Source organism: Heloderma suspectum, chromosome 1, assembly GCF_057233095.1.
Source record: "Heloderma suspectum isolate Gila_16-S chromosome 1, 16-S_ref, whole genome shotgun sequence".
Lineage (NCBI taxonomy): Eukaryota > Metazoa > Chordata > Lepidosauria > Squamata > Helodermatidae > Heloderma > Heloderma suspectum.
In genome coordinates, this window is record NC_139458.1 from 249,557,018 (window position 1) to 249,567,500 (window position 10,483).

Here is a 10,483-nt window from a genome sequence, read left to right on the forward strand (position 1 = left end):
ACAATGCTCAAATAACTGCAGCAGCCCATGGATGATTTGAGGGTTGTTTAACCGTCCAACAAGCCATGCTGCACAGGTTCGGATGAGACAATAAGCTGAGGCCATGCGGTGATTATGTAAACTCACAACAAGTCATGGTGGCTTCTTCTGATTGTGCAAACCAGGCCACAGAGTTCTGTGTGTGAGGACTGCATTGGTGGGAAACAGTTTGAGCCATTCCTCGTGTGTGTATAGTGAGAGTAGCAGCCAACAATGAGTGCTACTGACAAATGTAGCGGCACGAGTGTTTGTATTTTCCCCACAGCCTGGTACAAATAATGTTGTCCTTGACCCTCCTTCACGATTCTCCAGAGTACCAGAGATACACATTTGGGTGAATTTAGAGGGGAAAGTGAATTATGGGATAGGAAAGTTTTCTGAAGTGTTCAAAAGGAGATCAAAGAGAGCATTGACAAAAGATGTCTCTTGCATGCCTGTCTCGTAAAGCTAGGATTCTCCAGGCATACATATTGGGTGTACATACCTGATTTCATCTTCATCCCTTCTGTCTCTGCACTTGATATGCTTGGTACATTATCAAGCTGTGTCTGTGAGAGAATATAAACAATGTTCTCTAGCTTTAAGGAAACTTTCTGAATGCACAACATGAATACATTTGTAGGTTCGCATAGTCAGGAGCTATTTTTAAAAGCTAAACTGCAAACATGTACGTTGCTTTCATTAGTGCCTTACATCAAATTGTCAAATTAATGAGTGGCGTTTCATCACATGTTTTGCATACGGCTTTATTTGTAGTTTGCTCTTAAATGTCTTACACACCCTTTACCAACCATCTGTATATAGTAATTTGACAAATATTTCACTACTGGCAGAGAAGGGAGTTGGGGGAGAGACCCAGTTTTACTGTTGTGATTTGATTCTAATATTATGTTTCTGAAGTAGGTAGTAAAGAGAGAATGGATATTCTTCCCATTATTGTTAAATGATGTACTGAATTTTCAGTCCTCAAGTGTCTTTATTTCTAATGAGTAGAAACTGGGAAAAATTGCCAAGTATGACTTCATAAGGTTTAACTTTACTTTAAATCAACTTTCTTTTGAGTAGATTAAGAACCTAATTTTACAAATAAGAGATGAATTGAAAGCATAGACGGCTAATGAATGGGAGTTCCAGATTACAATCGGCTCGGCAGTTGAATTGAAGATTAAAAAAACTTTTAATGGTTGTTCTTAGAGTTCTTTTAACATTAGGTTCTCATTTTAGGGAACTGAACACTTATTACATTTGGGAAGTCACTAACTGTATTTTATCATGATAATTATGATGAAGGCCCATTTCATTGTTGAATATAGTTTAGCATTGAAAAGCAAATATCTGTTCAGTGGGTCTGCAAACTAAAAAGTAATCAGTTAAAAAGATAGCTATTTTTAAATGTAGAATGTGAAAAGAATTTGAATATTATCCTTCAATTGTTTTTATTGTAATAACTTTGCTTGACATGAGCAATCTAATATTCCAGAACTTCGTAATAAATGAAAAAAAAATATTGCTGAAGATGAGATATGATTAACACTCCAGTAAGTGGCAAAAGAATTGCCAGTCTTGAAAGTTATTTAATTTTGGGTTTTGGAGGAATTAGAAACTACAACTGCAAGAGAAGTAATGCTTTTCAAAACTGTAAATATAAAAATAAATACATTGGCATATTCATTTTTTATTTATTACATTTCTATACTGCCCAATAGCCGAAGCTTTCTGGACGGTTCACAACAATTAAACCACAAAATACAGCAACATGATAAAACATCATATAAAACTTTTAAAAGTTTAAAACTACAGTATTCAACCAGGGTAAAAAGAATAGACATATTGTTGTCCTTTCTTATCAGGATGCTATTTAATTGTATATATTTGATTAGTTGGTATTTTCTGCTCCCTATAAATTCCGATGTTGCTATAAAAATCTGAAAATGTTATGTGTACATTACATGTGTGTGTGTGTGTGTGTGTGTGTGTGTGAGAGAGAGAGAGAGAGAGAGAGAGAGACATGGTTTTCCTTAAGCCAGCAACTGTATATGCTACAAATGGTTTCCAAGTGACCCTGATGGAAATGTGTTTTGCCGCTTACTTGTAGTACCACTGTTAATATGCAAACGGCTGGTCGTTATCCCCAGTTCCCTTTTAGGTGTGAAATTTCCAATCATCAGCATGGGACTTGAGGTTCAGAATGCACGGTGTTTGGTGAAAATGTACTTGAAATGGATGGGGAAATGAAACATTAAATATTTTGCTAAAAGCTGAGAATTTTACTTTGTATGAAGTCTTATTTGAGCCAGTATAAATTTTAGGAGCAGTAAGTCAGCTTCTAAAGACACTTGAGCAAAGGTGACTTTAGCAGACACTGAGAGCAAGGGAGGGCCTTGTTCTGTTCAGTTGACAGAAGTGTGAAATGACTGGGTTCCAAAAGAGAAAAGAGAGGAGATTTTTCACTTCAACCAGCAATGCAGATGGCTACAGAACGAGAAAGTGAAGGGAGGAGGAGGAATATACCAAGATAGAAAAAGGGCAGATCGGGGGGGGGGGGTGTTGTTGTTGTTGTTGTTTTAAGTCACTGTGGCTGCACTATGAGACTACAGAGTTGTGTCTTTTAGAGAAGCTTTGTGGCCCTGTGAAAATACTCACTTTCTGTCTGGTAACGTTTTAACCATTTTCAAGCAGAGAGTTTGGGGGGCTCTTCTTTCATTGTCTTCTTTCCTCTCATTTAGAGGAAGCAAAACTTGTACATCACAGTGGAGCTGAAGGTCAAAGTTCAAAGGCAGGTTGCTGCATCACTGAGTCTGGATCTGAATCTTACCATGTGACCAGAGATGCGTACTCTCACAATGGAGGGCCCTGGTTGGAATGAGGGAGAGTTACACTTGGTAGCACTGGAGGGGGAAACAATTGAGAGGGGAAAACAATAACAACATGCAGAGTGATGTTGATCTGCAAATTAGCCCTTAATAGGAGGATGGGCTCTACTTTAAAACACTGATTCTCCTTTCTTGTTGGGCAAAGCGAGAAGGCCAGTGATTTGTTATCAGTGCTGGGGAAATTCTTATTTTCTTCATCCCTGCTCATTTATCTTTGCTTCCTGACACATGTACAAAAAAGGAAGACCCTCACTGCGACTGGCTCTGCTTGTCAGAATACCACAAAGTATTATAGCTTTCCCAATATTCTGATATATCTAACTTGCTGTTTACTAATGGATGGTAATTACAATGTTTGAGGGTTTGGGGCTGGAAGAGAAAATTATGCAAGGTAGCAGTTTTGTCAACGGACAGAGCATGTGTGTAGAAGGAAATGCACCTGGACAGATAGGTGTTTGTAATTGTAACATATCATAGTCTATATGTGGCTTTCACACACTTCCTACTCCGAAGTGATTTTTGTGTAGAAAAATCCTTGTCTTTATTTTTACACTTAAACTATAAGAGTGCTTGAGGATATTGAAATGATGCATTAGAAGCAATTGGAATTTTTGTATTGACAAGCAGCGGACAGAGAGTTGTGTTCAGGCTTGGGATATTTAAATTAAAATCTGCACTTAGTGATGAGGCTCAATGAATGGCCTTTGATCTTATTGGGTTATTGAGGATAGAGTGAAATTTGGATACATTGAAACCCACCCTAAGCCCTTGATACAGGGCAGGAAATTACTGTTGGGCTCCCTCTCATTTTAACGGACAATTGTTTTTTGAGGACTTACAGTGCAAGTACAGTGTCTACTCAGAAGTAAGTCCAAGTCAGTTCAATGTATAGGATTGTAGCCTTAGAGAGAGCTTATTATAGTTTTTGTTTAACAAAAAGCTCTACAGAATTATAAATATGCTGAAACTGGATTGGGTTGGGTTTTCTCAAAGCAGTGATTTTTTAAAATGTAATGAGATATTTTGAAGTAAAAAAAGAAGAAGAAAACCTTTCATGAAGGTACCGTATTTTTTAATGCATAGAGGCATGGAATTTACTATGATGCAAAGTAAAGTATTCTGTTACAAAGGCAGGGAGGATGGAACAGAAGGTTAAAGGGTATTTTGGAAACAAACAGCTGGACCAGTTTATTTAAACAGATACAAGGATTGGGAGCTGACCTCAAGATGACTTCTAGGGGGAGGAGCAAGAATGTCATTTTATTACTTTGCCCAGAAGGAAAATGTTCTTTCCTCTGAAATCACCCCGAAGGCACCCAAACACATGGGCTGTTTTTCAGAATAGCTACTAAGCACACAATACATATGAGAATACTTAAGGAAAAGATAACTATGAAGTGTTTGTGTGAAACATATTTAAAGAAACATGAGGCATATGGATGTAAGTGTGTTTTAGGTTAGATCTTGTACAGGATAATTTAGAGGAAATACTACACTGAAGAGTTTATTGAAATGAAATGTACACCACTTAGAGGCTGTAAACCTGAAAGTTTTTCTTTTCTTTTCCTGTGTTCTGTTGCTGGTGGCTTTAATCCACAGTAAAATAGAATTTTTAAAGAAGATGGATGGAAATGGTTTTTTTTTTTAGTTTTTCTTAATAGAGTGTTCTAGGTTGTGTTAGCTAGGTGGGGGATGCTGGGAGTTGTAATCTTGCACATCTGGAGAGCACCAGGTTGGGGAAGGCTGTGCTAGATTATATTCCTCAGAGAGAGTGGATAAATACTTCCCAGTCTTGGATGACTGCCCCAAAGCTTGCCACCTAAGAATTCAAAAGAATTTTTTTTCATGAAAGAAGAGTCACAATTTATTTATTTATTTCATTTATATCCCGCCTTTTTTACTCCAAGGAACTCAAGGCAGCATACATAATCCTCCTCCTCCTTCCATTTTATCCTCACAACAATAACCCTGTACTCAAGTGTCCCAGTACGCTAGTGTCATTGGAACCAACATTGGAACCTTTTTCTCCATGGGAGTTCTTGTGAAATGACTCCTATGGAGGAATCCACAGGGAAAGTATTAAGCTGGAAATCCACATGTTGTTCCATTGTATTTCTCCTTGGGAATTATTTCAGATGTCTTCTGTGCAGTGTCAGGTCCTAGATTTTGCCAGTTTTGAGGCAAGGCAAAACATACTTCAGTGGCCACTCTTTAACTTACAAGCAGTGCAGCAGGGAGCCCACCACCTATCTCTAGCCACAACTCAAACTCTCTCACTGCCATGTGTGTGGAGACCCCACTTGAAAGGGAAGAAGTACGCTTGCAGAATATGCCAAATCTGCAGTTATTCTGGTGGGGAAGACAGAACTGTGAGGCTAGAGGTCACCTCGTCGAACACTAGCATATGTGGGGGAGTGTATCCAGTCGCCATGATGGTATGTCATTTTGCAGCCCCCAGCCACCATTCATTGTGTGTCCCTTTGGAGTGTCTCTGTTTCCTCTGCACCCATCCTGAGTGGCTGCCCATCAGGCACACTTGCCTGCTGCTGCTTGGGTAGTGCATCTGAAGCTCCTGCCCAGGCGATTTGCCACCACTGCCATCTTTCATCCCAGTGTCTGCCACCCACCAGCTCACTGACTGCATGCCTGGGCCTAGGGAGCAGGAGGTTGGTGTTGGCAAACAGCAAGGTGGCTGCTGCAGAGCTTGGCAGTTTTCTGTAACTGGAGGATGCAAGGTGAGCATCACACCATGTCTCATTGCCTTTAACCTTGTGTACACACATCTGAACATCCCTACAGAAATGAACCAAGATGGGCAGGCGTGGTGCCTGTGCTTAGGTCATAGCCATGATTTGACTTGCCTGATTCGGTGAGGGCATCACATTAATAGCAGAAACCTGTGCATGTCTACTCAGAAGTAAGTCCCACTGAGTTCAGTGGGACTTGCTTCCAGCCAACTGGGTATAGGATTGCAGCCTAGGATATTCACCCCAATTTAGAGAACTTCAGGCACAGCAGAACACTCCATATGTACAGCTGCTCCCATATAACCACAAGGCCAAAGGAGTGAACCTGCCCACCATGTGGTCAGTGTTAGCAAGTGAGGTTAGAGTGAAGCCTGTGACAGTGTTGATCTCATTGTGAGTGGGCAGGAGGCACCTTGACAGCTTATCCTCTTCCTTCTTCTCCCTCCACATAACAGGTGATTGGTGCTTTCACAGGCCTCTGAAAGCACCAATCACTTGTTAGGGGAGGGGAGAAGGGAGTGTCCAAACAGAAGGGCAGGGTTCTATCAGAGGGCTCTCTCTAAAAATGGGGCTCCAAACACAACAGGAGTGGAACACATGCCATTTAGTTCCGTATGTGGATGTCTCTCATGTAGCTTTTGTAGCTGCAGTTGACCAGCACATAGGAACTTGTCCTGAAAATGGATTGCTGTAACTAGATGAGGGAAAATGCCTCACAAGGGTAAATGTAATATACTTGCAAAAATCAAAGACCACTATGGGCTTTTAGTAAAAAAGAAGAGTGCATTTCTTTGTAGATTTCCTTTGAGAGTTTGTATGAAAACTGCTTTCTGAAATGCAAACAATACTCTAATTGGTCATGGTGTAAGATAACTAATATAGAGAAAGATAGAAAATTTTAATTGCTTATTTTACATGGTGTTTTATAATGAGAGAGGAAAATGACTATAACCTTTTGTTCATAAGTCTGATATTCATGTGCAGTAAAACATACTTATAAAATGATTTCAACATCATAGTTACACTTTAAAAATGTGTGTTAAGTGTACTTATAAAAATGAAAACAGCTGATGGACATTCATGCACCATGTTTACTGCACAGATCTCTGAAGCTTATAGGTGTAAGATCTTTGTACATGTTTGCTGGACAAGATATGCCTTAAACTGCATAATAATAGACCTAAGAAACAAAGCATACTTGTAATGTTCCACTTAAGATTACTAAAGGGCTAAGTGTCAATACTGGTAATCCCTCAAAACAGTTCAGAGCATTGGGTAGGAACAACATGGACCAGTTAGTCTTTTTGTGTCCCCCCCCCCCAAACAGTGGTAACATTCAATAATAATTGAGGTGAGGGTGCAAGTAATAATTACCATATTTGCAAATACTGGGAAGAAAAATTAGGCAAATTGCTTGAGAAATTGTATCTGATTATAAAATGATATATCAGATAACTTTATATGATATAAAAAACTGTAGCTAGAATTTATTTATTTATTTCAAGTATTTTTAGCCTACTCCTCAGCCAAAAAGGCTCCCAGAGCATCTTACATGCAATTAGTAAAACAAGGCAGTCTCTGCCTGCAGGCTTACAATCTAAAAAGACACAACACATAAGAAAAAGGGGATGGGAAGGGAAGAGGAAACAAGAAGTCTTTCAGCAGGGCTGGTTCATCCCTGCCAAGCTTCATCTTTCATCTCCCTTTGTACAGCCTGTTGGGCTGGCTGCTGGTGATGATGGTTGAGGGAGGAGGAGCCTTGAAGTATAAAATCAGTTTATACTTGATTTCCAGGATATACTTAACATAGACGGGATTGATAGCTTGAAAACGAGTTATTAATATTCTTTATGGGCTTGTAGAAGGGGCTGTGCTTGAGGATCCCAGTCAAACCATGTTTTGCCCTATTTGGAGGAGGAGCCCTAAAATGCAGACCTTTTAAAAGCCACTGCTAGAGGGCAATGGCTGGCATATGGGTTGAGAGTACCAGGATGGGATGTTATTTCAACTCAGCCCATAGTGGTAGAGATAAAGGGCCTAAACAAAGGTGAGTGCCTTTTAATTAGACATGGAATTGTTGTTCAGTCTTTCAGTTGTGTCCGACTCTTCGTGACCCCATGGACCATAGCACGCCAGGCCTTCCTGTCCTGCGCTCTCTCCCGGAGCGTGCTCAAGTCCATATTCATTGCATCAGTGATGCTATCTAGCCATCTCATCCTCTGCCGTCCCCTTCTCATTTGGCTTCAGTCTTTCCCAGCATCAGGGTCTTTTCCAGAGAGTTTTCTCTTCGCATTAGGTGGCCAAAATATTTGAGCTTCAGCTTCAGTATCTGTCCTTCCAATGAGCACTCCGGGTTGATTTCCTTTAGGATGGACTGATTTGACCTCCTTGCAGTCCAGGGGACTCGTAAGAGTCTTCTCCAGCACCACAGTTCGAAAGCATCAATTCTTCGGCGCTCAGCCTTCCTTATAGTCCAGCTCTCACAGCCATACGTTTCTACTGGGAAAACCATAGCTTTGATTAGACGGACCTTAGGCATGGAATAAAGGTAAAAGGTAAAGGTGTCCCCAACCAGTCGTGTCCGACTCTAGGGTGCGGTGCTCATCCCCGTTTCTAAGCCGAAGAGCCAGCGCTGTCCGAAGACACTTCCGTGGTCATGTGGCCGGCATGACTGAACACCGAGGTGCACGGAACGCTGTTACCTTTCCCGCCGAGGCGGTACCTATTCATCTACTTGCAATTTCTTGCTTTCGAACTGCTAGGTTGGCAGGAGCTGAGACTGAAGACGGGAGCTCACTCCGTCACGCAGCACTCGGGTCTTGAACTGCTGACCTGCCGACCTTCCGGTCTGCAGTTCAGCGTCTTAACCACTAAGCCACCACGGTCCTCAGACATGGAATAGCCAACAACAAAAAATACAGAATTTCTGTGTGTGAAGTTGTGCCCATTTTGAAATGCTAGGGTTTTTTCCTCCTTGCAGTAGGAAGCAGTGCCAGATTTGAGTCATGAAACGACCACTATAACATTGGTACTGCTCACCAGAGCTCTTCCCATCTTTGCTGAAAGGTTGAAGGACATCAACATTGTGGTGTTCATATGAGTGTGAGATTCTGATGTCATTGATAGTTGGCATGGAGTTAAGATTTACCATTTATACCACGTTATAGTCAGCCTTTAGTCACTATCTCCCCTTTGCATTTTAATCAAATATTATCTTCTCCATAACAATTCCAGAACTAATGAAGTTGAGTTAAAAATATTCAGAATGTAAGCTCAAATGACAAATTTTAACTACCCACTTTTCATCTGAACTTGTTCCCTCCCCTCCCGTTCAGTGATAGAGTAATTACAGTTTAACAAGATGTTTGCTGCAAATGTTCAAGCCTAGCAGAAGAAACAGAATTATAAGTTCCATTACTGTATAGCTACGACCTCGCCTTGACCTCAGACTATGCATAAAGAGCACAAAGAGAGGGGAAAGTACCACAGAATCTACAAGGAATGCTTTGCTGTGACGTCCCTAGCAGTGTGAGCTGGTGGTGATAAAACTCCAGACATGTTCTCATTTGATGGTGAACTGCCATCACAGTTCATTATCTTAATAGTAGACATTAAAATAGAATTATGTTTGCAAGAGGCAGGGAAGGTTTTGTTAAAAATTGTAAAGAAAACAGAGGACTTGCAAGAGAAATATCACTAATTGTGTTGGGTGTGGGAGGCAAGGAGAATAGACACTTTTATAGGTGGGCATCTTTTCCCTGCCATTTTTTTCCTAGCCTCATCTGAATGGAAAGAAACGATACTGGTATTGTTTCCTGAAAACTCTGCTAATTCCCCCATGAAAAGATGAAATGGACGTGTCCAACTGTGGTAAAAGCAGGCTGACATAAATCAACTCGCAACCCAAAGCTTGTATTTTCAAAGGTCACCAGGGGTTACAGGTTTTGCAGCATTTGAATCTTCACTGGCCAACTGTGAAGGGAAAGCATCTCACATGTTTTGAGTAAAGACAAATCGTACACTTTTGAAACAACAATCTGCTATTTTTGTTTGTTTCAGGTTTATTAATGCTAGAAGAAGAATAGTTCAGCCCATGATAGACCAGTCCAACCGAGCAGGCAAGTCCTCTTTAGTAACTGTATTCACATCACACAGGCAAAAATCAGCCACAAGCCGTTCACCAGGAGATCTGTTACCTGGTAAATAAGTTAGAATTAATGCTGGGAGTGACTGACCATTAAAACAAAGCCAGTCTTGGTTTGTTACAACATTAGTCATTTTTTACACAATTGAACAAATTTGAGCGACAAATGTTATTTTATAAAGATAACTTAAAATTGTATGCTCTCAGTCTCAACTACAGGTGATATTGTTGCTCACTAAATATTAATATTACAAATACATTATTTGGTTTTGAGTTTGCCTTCCTAGCCCTTTCTGCTACTATGACCACTCCCTGGTGCATGGCTTGGTGTGGAACTGCTGTAAACTTTATTACCTGTCAAAAGGGCAAAAGGGTCACAATCACTTGTGGGACTCGGTAAAGTTCAAAGGCATTCAATGAGGTAGAGCCTTATGTGCTTTAATAACTCAAGGCAGCTTACTTCTGAAGCTAACTTTTAGTGTTCTGTTAAAATCTAGAATTTGAGTAGTGGTAAAAAATAAGCTGATGGTTCTTACATTTCTGTCTTCCTCTTGTTAACCCCTACCTTTGGGTGGATCTACTATTTCGATACCATTTCATTTGCTTATGAAAATAATAACCCTTGAACTCCCATCCATGTTTGGGATATTGACTTGCATCTAGAGTTTTAAAAAATCTAG

General features: G+C 40.3%; 1 protein-coding gene and 1 long non-coding RNA gene across 3 annotated transcripts in view; one reads left to right on the plus strand and one right to left on the minus strand.

Annotated features, from left to right (window-relative positions):
* Nucleotides 1–10,483, plus strand: part of MEIS1 (Meis homeobox 1) — a 217,997-nt gene that overhangs the window by 199,299 nt on the left and 8,215 nt on the right. For both annotated transcript variants that reach the window (XM_084823682.1, XM_084823674.1), the window contains exon 11: nt 9,719–9,777. In XM_084823682.1, coding sequence (XP_084679808.1) covers nt 9,719–9,777 — 59 coding nt within the window. The remainder of the gene's footprint in view (nt 1–9,718; nt 9,778–10,483) is intronic.
* Nucleotides 6,541–10,483, minus strand: part of LOC146358938 (uncharacterized) — a 16,672-nt gene continuing 12,729 nt past the window's right edge. Inside the window, exon 4 of the long non-coding RNA XR_014786237.1 lies at nt 6,541–8,158. This is a non-coding gene — a long non-coding RNA (uncharacterized LOC146358938). The remainder of the gene's footprint in view (nt 8,159–10,483) is intronic.